Here is a 17,339-nt window from a genome sequence, read left to right on the forward strand (position 1 = left end):
GACGTCATGGTACAGATCTGCGATTTTCGTTGGAAAACGAATTAACATCTTGATATAATTATTCATGATTATGTTACAAACATGATGTAGAATTTTGATTATTATAAACAATATTACATGAACACTCTTTCTATGAATTTTAAAAATCGTTGACTCATCAGTTGGACCAATTACTCCACTGAATATTTATGACGTTAGAGTAGATGGAATAACTGTTTAAAAAAATAAGGGTTAGAGGGTACTGTTCGCGAAATAATATGAAGAAGAAAAAGCGAGTAGAAGAAGGGAAGCCTTACATAATCTAAAAGAGCATTTTAATAAGATTTGTCGCTTAAAAATTTGATTTTCTTGAGTTATTGTTAGGGCTTGAGACTTGCTTAGTTTCTTTTATTTGAAATATAATGTAGCACAGAGCTATAGAGATTTTAAGGTTATTTAACAATGATTGCAAATATGAAATTTGAAAATGCTGTTGCTTTTTGCAATTTAAAATAAAAATTATCTTTTTTTTTTTGTGATTCTACCCACAAAATTGTTTTTGATAGAATTAAGTTTAAAAATAATTATATTACCTTACTTGTATTTATTTGTATTATTTTATCTCGTTATGTAGTGTTGATAAACATAATATATTTCCATGTTTTTATCATATTCATTGGGCGGTGGCTAGGAGGCTTAGACCTCCAGAAACCCAGCAAAATTTTATGCATTGTTATATAAAATTTATTTTTGGAATGTGTAAAAATTAAATTTAGGTCTACAAAAAAATTTGACCACTCTACGTCTATGAATTTTAGTAGAGGAATTCCATTAAATATTGAAAGCAATTTTTTATTTTACTTTTTTAAAAATTATTACAATAGTTGTCAATTCACATTTCCCTTTTACAGTCGACATTGCGAATAGATATCGAAGAAAGTTATGATCGCCTTTTATACAAATAAATAATATAGACTTTTATTTGGTACAGGATATCTTGAAAAATAATATTAAAAAATATTTTTTCAAAAGTTCTATTCTGAAATTTTACATTGAAAAAACTGTTTAAGTGTTTGCACATAAACATATATATATATATATATATATAAGAAAATAGTTCACATTTCCCTCCAGACGAAAAATAAATATACCTTTACCATATAATTATTTTTGTTATGGGGATATGATACTCATGTCTTCCTCCACATAATTACGACAGTGCACATAAATAACAGTGTTCTATAGATATTGTTGATAGTTGAATTATTTTTATAAAAAGGAATTAAAAATAAATCTAGATTTGGAGTGTGTCTATAAGGAATTTGGAAATCAATCAAAGATAATACTTCTGGACAGATAACAAAATCGTTAAAAATAAACATAACATCAGCTGAATTACTATCAAGACATAGTGCTAATGCAATCTTTCGTGAGAAAAATCCAAGAAAAAAACTTTTTTCAAAAATTTGTATTGTATAACATTATTAAGTTTATTATTATAAGTAACATAACTTCAAGACAAAATTCAAAAATTGATATAACGAGCACAATAAAGAATTTTCTCACAAAATGATGGTTTATAATCATAAATATTTCTAACGATATAATGTTATAACTTATAAGATTCAATGGAGGATATTAACTAATTAAAAAGTTAAAAATTAAATTTTTTAAACTTAACTAGTTAATTATTTTTCTAATAAACTTTTTAACTTCACTAATTTAATCGTCCATTATAACATAGCTTTTTCAGTTAATTAGTTAAAAAACAGTTAAGTTAACTTCAATATTCCATAAAAAAATATATGTGTTTATACTGCGTACGTGGTTTAATTTGAAAAAATGAACCCCCCAAATATTATATTTATATTTATAAAGTTGAAAATCGATTCTTACCTTTCTCTTGCGTTACCGACCAATAAAAAATGATTTTAAGAGACTTTAGCCGAAAAATTAATTTTTAAATGAAATAAAATTTTTTTTAATTAGTTACATTAAAAAAATATATCAAGATATCTCTTAACTTAGGTAGTTAAATTTGTTAACTTTTAACTGTTAATTTATCGACATTAATCATACTTAACTAAACTTGAGTTAATTATTTCCATTAACTTGTCCATCTTTGACAAGATTTATTTAAGATCTTTTTTATTGGTTAATTTTAAAACTAAGCTCGTGTTAAAAGAATATACCTTAATATTTTGTAGAAGTAACTCGTAAAAATTTTTTACTAAAAAATCATAATTATTGATTTTATAATTATTAATAAGTGATTTTTTATTCTGAGTGAAAAATATCATTTGACATTTATTAGCATTTAGTGGTGGTCGAATATTTTCACATCAAAATTATGTATTATTTAAATTTATTTGTAAAATTATACATAATATAAGCTTCATTAGTGTACATGACATGCACCCACGGAGGATAAATCATAAGAAGATAAAGATACGTTCTATGAGGAACTAGAAAATACACTGAGCTCGATATTCAGTAATAGGATACAGATCGTTCTAGGAAACTTAAATGCCAAAGTCGGGAATGAAACTATGTTTAGATCAATTACAGGAAGTCACGGTCTACACAGTGACACAAACGACAACGGACTTAAATTGATAGATCTGGCAGCTGGGAACGGTTTAGTAATAAAGAGCACAATGTTCCCCCACTAAAACATTTATAAAGGAATACGGAGGTCACCTGATGGAAGATACACTATATTCTGGTTAATTCAAGATTTAAAAATTGTATTCAAGATATCAGAACGATCAGAGGAGCAGACTCAGACTCAGGCCACCATATAATAAAAGGTAAAATGAAAATCAAACTAAAAAGACGCCCTCGAATAAATGAGGAACTAACCAGATATGATATAACCAAGTTGCATGACCCGAACTGTCGTAACACCTTTAGATATAAGATACGTCAACTTTTTAATGCTAATAGAACAGACTCATTATATAAAAGGTGGAAAAAAAGTAAAGGGCATTATAAATAATGTATCTGATGTTATAATGGGAAAACAAAAGAAACATGGTTCAACGATACATGTATGAGAGCTTTAAAATGGAAAAAAGAATTTAAAAATAAATGGCTTAATGACCCAGCAAATGTCGAAAAAGAAAACAACTACAGAATATGCAAAAAAGATGTAAATAATATAATCAGATACGAAAAAGAAAATACACTAAAACACGCTAAAGGAAACAGAAGAGTACCATTAAATGAATATTGTCACGTCATCTATTCCAAAACATCAATTTTATTAGAAAAGGATTTAAGAAACAAGTAAAGTTTCTTAAAAATAGCGATGGCACGCTGATTACAAATACAAATGATATTCTGGATAAATGAAGAGACTACTTCGAACACCTCCTTAATTGTGAGGATCTCATAGATTTATTTGCTTGGAATGACGTAGATTCCAATGAAGATAAATATTCTTCATCATCTGGAATTGAGATAGCACAACAAATCACGAGGTTAAAAAATCATAAAACACTGAGTGAAAATGGGATCCAGGGTGAAATTTTTAAGTATGGACGAAGAATCCATTTTAGATATACAAAACCGAATAGAATTGGTGTGGAAAGAAGAAAAGATCTCGTAGGATTGGAGAATCGCGTTAGTATGCCCGATACATAAAAAGGACGATCCATTAGAGTGCAACAATTAGGGGCATTGCATTTCTTAACACGCCTTATAAAGTGTTGTCGTATTGCATCCTAGACAGAATTAAACCGATCGCGGAAGGAATTTTGAGAGACTACCACCAAGGATGATTTAGACTAAACAGATCAACATAGACCAAATCTTTATTATAAAACAGGTGTTCCAAAAAATGTGGGACAAGGGGTATACACGTTGTATGTTGACTTTAAAAAAGCATACAATTCTATACATAGGCTGAGCCTATTCAATATATTAAAGGATATAACCTTCCAAAAAAAGTAATTAATCTCATTAAGACGAATTTATGGACCTTATCTTAACTTACGAACCGGAAAATGGAGAATATGAACCAATGAGGAGCTCCATAATCATGCAAATCAAAGGAAGCCGCAAAAAGAAAGTTAATGTTGGGACTGGACACGCTTGAAGAAAAAAGGACACAATAATAAAAGTAGTAATTGAGGAGGATCTGATAGAAAAAAGACAGCTAGGTAGGTCATGCCTTAGATAGGAAGATTGCGTGAAGAGAGACATTGGAACAGTGGATCCAGGAGAAAACTGGAGGGAAGTAGCAGAAGACAGAGAGCGGTGATGGAATATTTGTTGTACGGGATGGTCTTAAAGGCCGGATAATCCCCCCCAAAAAAAAAAATCAGATCAAGTCTTAAATTTGATTTAAAATTAAAAAATGTATTTTGAATAATCAGTAAACAATAGAATATTAAGATTCATCTAAAAAGGTCATTACAAGAAATAAGAAATAATAATGAAAATAATAATATTTTCTTGAAATACTAGCGTCAATGAGTTTTGTTACAAGTGAAAGCGTAGAGATTGTCCTTTTTTATTTTTATCACCTAATTAAAAAATTGGAGAAGTAAAAGGTTTTTTCCAATCATATTACATACACTCCTATTAATTCAGATGGCACGCTATGTCAAATAGTAAATGATAATTCAACATTTCATCTAATAGAATATTCTTTGCAAATTTATGTGTATACTTTAATTTTTTTTAGAATGCATTCCAAATTTTAGATGAATGTTTTTTTTAAGGATTTATGAATGGGAATAAATTAAATTTTTTAACTCGAGTCAAAAAGGATATTACCACACGTTTTAGCTAAGTAAATACAACGTATATCACCTAAGCATAAATCAATATTAATAGAAATCTCTAATAATGGACTAGTCCCAGTTATATAATATTCAATATTTGTTTTATTTTTAAATTAAAAATTGATTTTAAAGGCACATTAGTATAGAAAAATATAGATCGAATTTAAAGAGGGGGAAGCATTAGTGGACTTATTTTTCTTATTTTTAACTCTCAAAATATTTCCTGAGTATTGTCTTATTTTTTCATGAATTGGTAATTGTATGGATAGTTGAAACTCTCTAAATGGTATTGAGGTTTAAATATACCTTGTCACATTAAGTCTAAATATAGTATAATTTCAACCTCTTTTTTTTATCATTTTTAAAAACCTTAAAAAAGAAATATTATAAGAAATAATAATAAAGTAAAAAATATTACTGTACTAAATTAATTATAAAAAAAAATTTAATCAATAACACAATCAATTTTTATTTCTCATTTAGTCATAAAGTTTAATTATAAAACTAATGAACAGCAATAAGAAACGATTTTATAAAATAAAAATATATTTAATAAGACTTGAGTACTAAAATTAAATTTAACATCTAAAAAAAATTAGAAAATAATTTTCTTTAAAAATATATTTGGTTTTCTTACATGTAATAAGAAAAATTAATAAAAGTTTGAATTTTTTAATTGAGGAATAAAACAACTTAAAAACATTAGAAATATAATAACCAAAATAAAACAAACGAAGGACAAATAAGGCAAATTTATTCACATTTTATTTTAAATATATTTGAAAACATAAATCTAACATATTATGCTACAGTTCTTAAGCAAAATTATATACATTTATACTTTATCAGTTTTTTTTAGTTCTTCCATTTTATTGACAATATTTCTTTCCATTTCTGCTTCGAAACGCCATCTCCAATAAGCAGCCTATAATATTAAATTAATATTTTATTTTTAATATAAATAATTACAAGTATCATATCTGATATTAAATTACCTTAGTTCGATCCCATAAAGCTTGAAAGGAATCTAAAGCAGGTCTTACATCTAACGCTGCTACTTGATATTTGTTATCTGTTTTATCAATACTATAATAATCAATAACATAACGGACATCTTTTCCACAACGGTCAACAATCCAATCATGTCTATCAAAAGGCATTTCATAACCCATCCAATTTCGTATTCTTGCTCTAGGAGAATAGTCCTTAGCTTTACCACCAAAGCTTCTTAGTGTTGGTGACATACACTCATTTGCATGAAAAGCTTCCCATTTAAGTACTTCCCGCCAAGCTAATTCATTATTAAAATTATGTATTTTTATTATTACATCCATATCCTTTGGTGATAAGTCATCATCTTTCCAACGCCAACCTTTGCGTAACATTGCATTCCAAAACATCTAAATAAGTTAATCATCACTTATTTATTAATCTTGAAAAAACATTAAAAAACACATGTTAATTTTAACAAGCTTTATTTTAGAATAAGTAATTATAGATGATCTATTGTAGTTTATCGTCAAATTAACAGAAATAAATCAGTTTGGTATGAAAAACTTTCAATATGCAAAAAATGAAATATGTATCACAAAATATCAATTTTCTTTTTTTGTTTCACAGTAATATATATATATATATATATATATATACATTTACCCCCTTTACTTTTCCTTTTATTTGTTTATATATTATTTTATTATACATTTATTAAAAAAAAATATTATATCTCCCTACTATATCCTAAGACATTCAGCCTGTTTTATATGTTATTGTACTTAGCACATTTTTCTGGGAAAAACTCAATTTTTAATTTTTTAGTACATGTTATTGATTTCAAGTCTTCATTTTTATTTTTTTTCAAATAGAGGTTTTTTAAATTAAGCAATTAAATACATGTCTGATTTTTAATATATAAAGTAATCATTCTATTAAATAAAAGCAAATTCAAATTATATACACTGAAAAAATCAATTTTTTTTTTATGAAAAATGTTTGATTTCTATAGTTTTTAATAAATTTATACTTTTAAGAAATCATAAAAATATTTCCCTGTGGATAAGAGATAAAAATACTTCCACAGCCCCTCTGCCAGTCGTAAGAGGCAACTAATAAGGTTATGTCAGGTCGATAGCCGACGAAATTTTTTTGTCAAATAGTATTAGGTGTCTTGAACAAAACTTAGATGAATTTTCCCATCTCAGATATATGCAGGGACAACAATTGAGAGGGAATAAAGTAATTTAAAACGGAGAAGGCCTAAGGAATAAAGTGTTTGATACCAGCCAGACAACTTGTGCGGTAGCTGTTTCTCCAGTCATGTGTACAGGTTTACCCGACACTTGTAGTGTCCACGGTATAGAGACATCACCACTTAACTCTAGGCTGGACTCGTGTATAAGGAAGAACGATACAAAGTAAGAATAGGTACTTTGGAATGTTGGAACATTAACTGGTAGAAATAAGGCCGACCCGAAGTACTTGAGATTAACGTGAGGAAGAAGAAAAAGAAATCATAAAAATAACTTGTTTAATAAACTATATAGAGCTAATAAATATATAAAAATAATATTATTACTAACTTGAGCAGATGGATAAACCCAAAAATCACCTTCAGCCTTAGGTATTGTTGATACTTCTCTATCAGTCGGTAAAGGAAATGGCTGATCTGGTGCAGGATTTTGATTAGGGGGAGGCATCTAAAATAAGTAAAATTCAACATAATAAAATTTATTCTTAATAAACTCTATGAAAATTTAATTATGACTGACTAATTAAAAAAAGCTCATTCAAGTGCTATATCTCTTTAAATAATATGTTATACCATATTCAGCGGATTTATTTCATCATTTGCTCCAGCAATAACGCATCCATTTTTTTTTGTCTGATCCTTCTTTTCAGAGTTATGAAGTATAGGACATTCTGATTTACTTCCAGAAATTTGTTCATTTTTCTTTTCTTTTTTGTGTTGAAGTAATGGACATTCAAACTTCCTTCCAGAGTTTTGTACTTGAGAATTTTTTTCAACGTCATTATTATTGTTTGGTTCACCCGAAGTTACTACCGTTTCAGTAGCATTCATTTGAACCCCATGACTTGAAGATGTATTTCCCATAATAAAAAGTCATTAATTAATAAACGAAATCGTAGAAATGTGTAGATCATGTGTCAACTCTTGATAGTGAGCTCAACTAGTCGACTCAGTGTTACCAGATACGACAACTCTCGACTCAGTTTGGTATATCAAATTTATATAAGACACAAATTATTATATATAATATAAAAATAGACCGGCTGTGATGACTTGATTTAGTAATAAAGTTGGTCATTGATTTAGTGAAATACACAATTGTATTTAATCTATGATTTATTGCAATATAAAATGTATTATAAGACCCCTTCTAAGTGTGAGACATAAAGTAACTACTCTATGGGTAAGAGAGTGCTATGATAAGTATTGATGGGCACTATCAAATAGTTTTGATAATTGGTACATCCGACAGTTTTTAAAAAGCTATCGTTTAATAATGCTATTGTTATCCACGGCAGACTAGTTTTAGATTATCAAACTACCGAATAAAATGTTCGATAGTTTTCATTCAAATATTAAATGCGGAAGAATTATTCGATAGTTTTAATTTGAATAAATACTACCGAATGAAATTTCGGTAGTTTTCATAGGAGTAAAAATTACCGTATATTTTACTTGATAGTTCAATAGTTAAAAGTATTAGTTCATTAACAGTTACGGGGTTTAAAAGTAAATTTATAGGTTTTGTACATATTCAAAAATTTTAAAATAATATATTGTATTCCTATATATACAATGCGTCATCTGTACAAAAAATATATATTTTATACAGATAATACATACATAAGCTTATATAAAGTAATATAGTTAACCCTCGAATTTTAGTTATATTTTATTTTATATTAATAAAATAGATATTATACTCGTATTAGTAAATATATTTGTGTAGATTACACAAGGGTTCAAAAATTAAATTAAATTCATGATTTTCCATTAATATAAATGAAAAAATTAATACTTTCAGATGTATGTTACATAAATCAAAAACATGAGCAATACCAACATTATTTATTTTATAGTTATTAATTATATTAATATGAATAGATCTTACTTAAAACATTTTACAAAATTAGAATCATTTTATGTAGTACAATAAAATAATTTATCTGAAATTTCAAACTGTGTGTATACTTCATCTATAGCTTTAACTAAGATATCATATGTATGTGACCCTTCTAGACTTCTCAGTGTTAAAAGACAATTAGTATTTAATAAATCCTCTTTGGTCCATGTGACTGTTATTTCAATGTATGATCTAATAAAATATATTACTATCTATAAAATCTGTTTAATAACATACTAAAATAATAAAAACCTATACAAATAAAAATAAATCTATTATTTACTTTTTAAAAGTCGACCAACAATATGCAGTGGTAGTAATATGGTCACATTTAAACATCTCAAATTTTATTTTTAAGAATAATTTGTGAAGGTCATTTTCAATACTTTTTATTAAATGAGGCCGAAGCATACATTTTTCTGTTGGGGAAACCTCATTCAATTATTTCCTTTAAAATGGGATTTTCAATTATTCTAAATGGTAAATTAACACTTATAATACATTTTTGCAGTAGTTGATCTAGAGTATCTGAAATCAAAATGTTATAATATTGATAACAAAGAATAATAGTTTTTATAAAAACGTATGATATAAGTTTTTTGATTTAAGCTAATATTATTGACAAATAACTTTATAATTTTATGTATTATAAAGTTGCAGTTTTGGAATTTTTTCAACTAGAGACCCTTAATATTAAATATATGAGTACACTAACACATAAACTTATGTATTATGCAAGTAATTTCGTTTATGCTTCAACTTGATACATGTGACTAAAATAAAAAATTACTATGCATATTTTTACTTTGGTTAGTTAACTTTTTTTTTCTCAAAAAATCCTCCAAAATTGCCTGATTTATCTGTTTTTCTTAAAGTTGTTTTGAATCATTAACACTATTGTTTTTCAGTGTTCCATCATTAATCTCTTTGAAGTTTCTTTCTCCGCTCCAATATGATCAATTATTTTTAATATATTTGGATGTTGATTTTGAACATAGTTAAATGATAAAACTTTAAAAGTTTTAATAAATCTTTAAATTCTTAATTTACTACACTCTAGTATGACATACAATAGTGAACTACCGGATTTTATTTTTTCAAAAGTATGAAATCCAATAATAAATTTAATAATAGAAACTGTAAGTTATAAAAGAAAATATTTAAAGCAACAAGTTTAAAAATATAATTAAACTTATCTATTAAACTTCAAAGAAATGTAGTACTATAGAAAATTTTATGTTAGACCTAACATAAACTAAGTAAAAATTTTAATATCAAAACTTTCAGATTACAATGAAATAAAATTTTTTTCTCAATTTTATTTATGTTATATTATATATAGTATAATTAATAACAATAATAATATGAATAATAATTTTGGAATTAGGGACCAAAAAAGTATTTTATTTTTTTTAACTTTCGCTATTATAATTGCATAGAAAAACTACAATCAGTGAGTATGCTTCTTAATAAAAATATATAATGGTCATTGTAAATATTTTGTAGAAAATAACCTTGTAATAGTGAGAAACATTTAATTTTAATTTTAAATCAAGCACATAACTATTCTGTGTTGTATTTTTTGGGCAAATTATCTAGTCATATAGATAAATGATTGAAATCAAAGATTTATTTTATAAATAATAAATATTAGTTACTAACTATTAAATAAAATTACCATACATTATAAATATATGTTAATGATTTAATATTTAACATGGTGCATTAAATTGATGTATGTTATAAGAAGCAATCTCGTTTTATACCATTTAAGATTAAACATTTTTTTGAAAATGGGTATTTAAAAAAACCAAATAATAAATTGATTTTTTTAGCTATAAACCAAGAAAACATTGTGGTCTAGTTTGATTTATTTTATCAACTTTAAAGTGAACAAGATAATATTAAAATCTACTTCTCAGTTTTAAGTGTGCCCTAGGATTAGGTTTATTTAAAAAAATCATAACTCGAAGTTTATAGGTTACCATGAAACCTTTTGTGTAATATGAATTTTATTATACGTTTAAAGTATAAGGATTCCTAAAAATCCTTATATTTTATGTTTCATTTGTTCAAAGTATAAAAACTTAGTTTTATTTCCATTCATACCCATCCTATCCTTTTTTATTAGAAAAATAATTTTAAATCTTTAATCGATTTAATTTATTAAGTAGCACTCATGATCATAATCCTAAGTTTCTAAAGAAATTATCTGAATATACAACACATGTATTATTGATGCCTCACTTTGTGATACCATTATTTTTAAGACCACTTAATTATTGTTTCATCAAACTTTCAATATAATAAAGCATTTCTTTATTGTAAATATTGTTCAGTAATATTATTAGTTAATATTATAAAAGTAATATATTAAATTAAAGAATGTTGTGTTGGACAATGTCTCTTTAAGGTTCTTTAAATAATTTTATCATACAGCATATTTCACTAAAATTTATTTTATTTTTATATAAGCTAATTCTAAAAATTACTTACAAATTTAATATACTACTATACGTTAAAAAATAATTTTATTACTTACTTTTGAGTTAAACACGAAACAAATTATTAACAGGAAAAATACGAGAGAGTCAAAAATCTTGTCAGTTCTCAAAAGGTGCATTTATAAAAATGATAATATTTGTCAATAATTTGCGGGAATGACACACAAATCACAACTTAATTAAATCACAATTATTAGAATTGTTGGTCAATGGTTATCGGCACGTCTAGTTATTGCGCCAAAGCTCACCAAATGAATTCGCGCTAGTCCAATAGTCATTATAGATCATTGTTATATTTAAAATATTATTATTTTATTAATTTACTAATTAAAGGATTAATCATTATATTAAACTATAACTGTATATATAACTGTTATAACCATTATAATTATTATAATTGTACTTAAAATAAAATCAAGTACTAGGTACAAATTGATCGAATGAACAGTACATAAACTGAGAGCAAGGTTACCAATTGCACTATTGAACATTAATAGTACTATTTTGAACTTTGAACTGTCCTAGTACTTATGAAAAAATACTGGGTTACTTATTGAACGCTGAACTTTCCAGCACTTGTGGATCGCTTGAACCAAAGTAATGCTACACGGTTCAGTCAGGATTGATATGGAAGATTTGTCCAGATAGATTTAAGATGCAGACAAAATCATAATTATTAAACTAGTCACAACGAGGTTTGGTAAAATAATGATAATTTAGTACACTTAAATAAAATAAAATAATTTTTTTGGCGTAAAAAAATATAATTGAAGTTATTTAATAAATCAAAAAGGAATAAAAAGAGTAATAATAACCACATTTATTTTAAACCAAAAGTTTAAAAAAATTTATTTATAAATTGTAATCATTATACTAATATTTTAAGTTTTATACTCTATAATCAACAGCAACATAATTTATTTTATTTCAGACTCAACGCAATAAATGGACTAATCCACAATTTTTTCCTTAAAATACACTTAGTTTTATCGCACAGTTATTGTACAGATAAATTTTACAACATAAAACCAAAGTCTATTAAAAATTAAACAAAAATAACTTTTACACAATTAAATAAATTAGTTGTCTACAATTTAGTTATAAATAACAATTTTTAAAACTAAAATAGTACAGAATTACAATCTTTTTGTAATCAATACATAATGTTTCAATAATATTAATAAAATATTATTGATAGTATTAATAATATCAAGTATAATAAAAATTTTCTACTACAAGTCTAATATAATTATATTTTATATTTTTGTGAAATAAACAATAACAACATTATACTCATTTAAAATATTAAAAACTATTAGTAATTTATAAATATTTCATAATATACATTATTACATATAATAAAATCTCATTAATATTCTTTTCATTTATGCAAATATTATTCATACTAGTGATTTAATTTAAGTGAATTGTGTGAAAACAAATAAACGTGTATCTTATACATATAATATAAAAGGAGGCTATGTGGTGTTTCAGAAAAAGTATCATTAAAAAAACATGCATAATATTAATCCATAGAATAAAAAATATTTATACTACAAAATTTACTTTGAATAAAGAAATATGTTTCTAATTTTTGGATTTTTGTAGATAAAAAATATATTTTTTTATATTAATTGAAAAAATATCATATTATACATAATAGTAATTTAGCTTGGTGAAAATTTTAGACCTAGCTGGAGTAATGGTTGTTACATGATTTAATAAGTATACGGAAAACCAATAAGATCTTGATTCACAATTTGAGGCTGCGACTATAATTTACAATATATGAATATGGAAAATTTACAAAAAATATGTATAAATATACATAAAATAATAAAATTGATAATTAAGATTATTTTATTTACAATTTAACAACAATTAATATAAGCCTATTGGTAAATCTATAATATATATATTCCGTATGTATGTATGAGCTTATAAATAAAACTAAATTTACAAACTATGAAAAAAATGACAATGTATTTATTGCTGAAAGTTAAATTTGGGTATTTTATTTAAGACATATAAAGTATTATTGATATAAATTATTTTTATAAAAGGTGTGATTCTAATAGGAATTCTTAGGTTCTTTAATAATAAACAAAAATTATTATAGTCTATAGTATAAAAATTATTTAATAAAGTAATACTCCAATATACATTAGTTAAATAGATAATTTTTTCTCTACAATTTTAGGTTTTATTTAACCAATTTATTAGAAAAAAAATTCTGCTAACTGTTATACACTCTGAAACATTGAAAAACTATATGACAATCAATAAAGCATATTAGACACTTAATAAGAATTTCATATACTTATTTTTCAAAAATTTTAAATCATGAGTACTGGTCTTGATGTAGTAGATAAATTTAATATGAATTTATTATAAATAAATAATAGAAATTAATTAAAATAAAATATATAATTTTTAAGTATTTCAACATAAAAGAGACACAAAATAATTCAAGAGATTCACTTATATTTTTACAAAACAATTTTTTTTTGCGTCACTATGATGTTTTACCAAATATAAGGAAATGATAAAAAAAAAAATATAATAACAATAACTTAATAGAATCTTAAAGTTAAATTATATATAATATACCGTGATGGTAAAAATCATACAAAAATGTTAGCAAGAAGTAGTATAATAATCGATACATGAATAATAATTACATTATCACTATTAATGAGCATAAAAGTTCATATACTTAGGCATAGAGAGCAGTAAGCAATGTAAATACAATATTTGGTAATATTATACTATACAGAGTGTTCAGTAAGTCAGGAAACGGGTTTCTATTGTTCTCATTGTTACAAATTGTTTGTAACAATGAGAACAATAGAAACCCGTTTCCTGACTTACTGAACACCCTGTATAATACCAACTAATAAGTAATAACTACTAACATGCATTATTAAGTCAAACAATTACTTAATAATAGTTCAGTTTATTACTTATAATTTCCAAGCTTTTCTTGAACACAGTAAAATAGGACTAGAACTACTGTTTTTATAAATCATAAAACGTAAAACAATAACAATAAAATTAATGATAATAAAATAATTTAAAAAGTGTTGCCTACAATATGCTTATGATATAAAAATATCATCTCTTAACCTATTTGTCTAATGTGGAGCAACAAAAATATTTTACAAAAAGGCTAGTAAATAGACTAGTTTTTAGTATTCTTATGATGACTTATCATTATTGTCCGATTTAGAAGCAGTTGATAAAATATTTGTTCCTAGCAAGGTAGCTTTCTCTTCTACAGAAGCATCAGAGTTTCCTTGAGGGGTCCGTGAAAATGATACTGCTACTGGTTGAGTAACTTCACCATTATTTAAGGTCACTGTTGTATTATCAGAACCTGTTATTGCAGCTGAAGCAGTAGACGTCTAAAAATAATAAAGAACAATTATTTAAGATCAATTAAGTTTTTAAATTATTTGTATTAATTAACATTAGACATGTGTTCAACATTTAGCTCACACAAAAAAAAAAAAACCACAAGTATAGAAAAAAGTTGTTAGTTCAAAAAACTAATACTTTTTATAGCCAAAAAATTACTTTATAAACTATGGAAATTAGTAATACAATTTTAATTCTATGATTACACAATTATATAGGTTGGGAGTTTTTATTAAAAAATTAAGTGTTACTTAATTATAGATTTTCTATGGCAAGTATTTGTAATAAGTTGAAAAAATCATTTAATACCTTTTACCACATACTCATAAATTTAAGTAATTAAAAAAAAAACAGTGTAAAATGGTTAAAAATCTGATAAAGCTAATCTATCACACAATTAAAATTATATGATCAATGTATAAGTTACTACAAATAAATATTTCACAAGTAATAAAATCTAATCTAATTGTGTATATAAAGTTGCTGTATTAGAATAGTGAGAAATTGGGTTATTCTATAAGTGTAAAAATAGTAAGAAAAATAACTAAATTTATTTCTTTATTTAACTTAATATAATTTAACATAATATAAATGTATAAAAAAAAGTTTTACAATTTTGATTTTGTATTCAAAAAAAGAAAATAATTCACAATAATAGAAAATTTAAGAAAAAACTCATATTTTTAGTTATTCTAAAATTAACATAAAAATGTAAGAATTAATAAATTAGTTTATTAATAGTAAACATAAGTGTTATTTTTCACTATCACACTTTCTCTACCTCATATAAACAGCTCATTACTATTTCTTTTTGAATTACTTATTCTGCTTTCAGATTTCAGGGGAACTAAAGATTTATTTTGATGATGTAGCTGTACATAAAATACATATTATTGAATTAATTTTAGAAATATAATTAGGAATTGTATATTATGTACATATGAAAATTGTCTAAATGTATATTTAATGTTCACATTATTAATACCTGAATACTAAAATTTTTTTTTAAATTATATTTATTCATTTTTGTTATGGAAGAAAGTTTCTATGATAATCAAATAATGAAAAACAAATAACTATTCTAATGTGAATTGTTTTTTAACTATATGTGTGTATATTATTGACATAAATATGGAGTAAAACTAAAATAGTAAATTTAATTTAATTTTACCACTCACCATAAACAATTAAAAAAAAAAAAAAAATTTATTTTTTAGTTTTAGGCAATATATTGATACAAATTTTTACATAATAGTTTCTAGATATGTTTTAGGTTGAAGGCTGGAGACATTGGATAACTTCACCTATAAATTAATAGTGAAATCTTAAACTTTGGGCTTAATAGTGTTTTTTTTTAAATTTTTCATAATTTAATTTTTACTACGTCATAATACTCATAATATATATTCACACTGAATTATGCTAGATTTAAAACATTACTGAAATTTAATCTATAAAATTATTTTTTAATTTTAATTAATTCATTAGTAAATTTTTTTACCAGTGAAGCATTTCTTGGCATGTCTGGAGATCCTTGTATACTTTTTCGGTCTTCATCGCCATAAGTATGAAATAACTAAAAAATATAAATTTGTAAATATTATATTATAAAATTAAAATGCTTTAAACTAATAAAAATATATTTATAAAAATACTTATCAAAAAAGTAAAAATGAACTTAAGTTATGCGTTTGTTAAAAACTTACTTTATCTACTTCTTCATCAAACTCTCCAGCATTGGACATTTTTTTAGATCTTTCCATTAATGTGGCTCGTTTAGCTGCCATATAGAAAGATCGCTTAACTTTTAAATACATCACTTCTGTTACAGCTCGTACTGTGTAATCTGGTACAAATGTATATCGTAACATTGCATCAATGTTAACTGATTGTATGCTGCCCATATTATTGACAGTTGAATTTCCTACACTTGGATTAGCAGGAGGAGATTCACCTGTCACATGAATAAAAAAAAGTTATTGAAAAATATTTAAATTTACTCAATAGACAATGTTAACCTAAACCAATATTTTGATGTAAGGCTTGTGATCCAAAATAAGTAAATGGACCACTCTCGAAAACAAGATTTTCACGACCAACAGTAACTTCCACACGACCTTCTAGTATAAGTACAAAATAGTCTACAGGTTTCCCTTGTTGGTATATAACACTAGCTGGATCTGATTTAAATCGTTCTTTATCTTTCATTTTTATATGGAATATAACATCTTGTTTAAGTAGACGCATTAAAATAGTTTCTGACACAACATCAGTTTTAAACGCTTCAACACCTATGGAAAAAAATATGAATTATGATCGTCCAAAAACAAATTTATTCACTTATTACTCGAAGATAAAAATTGGAATGTAGCTAATGTCAGTTGAGGAGATATATGTATTCGTTGGTTTTCACTGCGCTCAGCAAATGCAGTAAAATCTTGTGCTCTATATGATCTTTGTTGTCTACGTTGTTTAGATCGATTATCCGCTAAGTAATG

At 25.0% G+C, this 17,339-nt stretch overlaps 2 protein-coding genes and 1 long non-coding RNA gene across 4 annotated transcripts in view; all 3 read right to left on the minus strand.

The window, feature by feature from the left end:
* Window positions 1–5,506: 5,506 nt before the first annotated feature.
* Window positions 5,507–7,957, minus strand: LOC126898503 (holocytochrome c-type synthase). The gene is made up of 4 exons (XM_050672581.1): window positions 7,591–7,957; window positions 7,349–7,465; window positions 5,765–6,169; window positions 5,507–5,694 (listed from the first exon to the last, which is right to left on the minus strand). Exons 1-4 carry the CDS (start codon window positions 7,879–7,881, stop codon window positions 5,605–5,607), a joined length of 903 nt encoding a protein of 300 aa, XP_050528538.1. The 5' UTR covers window positions 7,882–7,957; the 3' UTR covers window positions 5,507–5,604.
* Window positions 7,958–8,866: 909 nt separating this feature from the next.
* On the minus strand, window positions 8,867–11,796 carry LOC126899878 (uncharacterized). The gene is made up of 3 exons (XR_007702731.1): window positions 11,463–11,796; window positions 9,204–9,448; window positions 8,867–9,112 (listed from the first exon to the last, which is right to left on the minus strand). It is a non-coding gene; the product is annotated as an uncharacterized LOC126899878 (long non-coding RNA).
* Window positions 11,797–12,663: 867 nt separating this feature from the next.
* LOC126899858 (unextended protein) overlaps window positions 12,664–17,339 on the minus strand; it is a 45,903-nt gene continuing 41,227 nt past the window's right edge. Inside the window, exons 8-13 of one of the 2 annotated variants that reach the window (XM_050675088.1) lie at window positions 17,189–17,329; window positions 16,860–17,132; window positions 16,548–16,795; window positions 16,343–16,417; window positions 15,623–15,713; window positions 14,689–14,828 (exon numbers count right to left, since the gene is read on the minus strand). In XM_050675088.1, the coding sequence (XP_050531045.1) occupies window positions 15,624–15,713; window positions 16,343–16,417; window positions 16,548–16,795; window positions 16,860–17,132; window positions 17,189–17,329 (827 nt within the window). In that variant the 3' untranslated portion in view covers window positions 14,689–14,828; window position 15,623. Of the gene's footprint in view, window positions 14,829–15,622; window positions 15,714–16,342; window positions 16,418–16,547; window positions 16,796–16,859; window positions 17,133–17,188; window positions 17,330–17,339 lie in introns of both variants that reach the window. The other variant, XM_050675087.1, reaches the window with a different exon arrangement.

The sequence above is a fragment of the Daktulosphaira vitifoliae genome, unplaced genomic scaffold, assembly GCF_025091365.1.
Source record: "Daktulosphaira vitifoliae isolate Bord-2020 unplaced genomic scaffold, ASM2509136v1 Scaffold_2, whole genome shotgun sequence".
Classification (NCBI taxonomy): Eukaryota; Metazoa; Arthropoda; class Insecta; order Hemiptera; family Phylloxeridae; genus Daktulosphaira; species Daktulosphaira vitifoliae.

Coding starts and splice junctions, on each gene's coding strand:
- LOC126898503 (XM_050672581.1), bottom strand. CDS start 7,881: ATGGGAAATACATCTTCAAGTCATGGGGTTCAAATGAATGCTACTGAA. Junction 7,466..7,590: donor AAATAAATCCGCTGAATATG/GTATAACATATT, acceptor TACTTATTTTAG/ATGCCTCCCCCTAATCAAAA. Junction 5,695..5,764: donor CTTTATGGGATCGAACTAAG/GTAATTTAATAT, acceptor TTAATATTATAG/GCTGCTTATTGGAGATGGCG.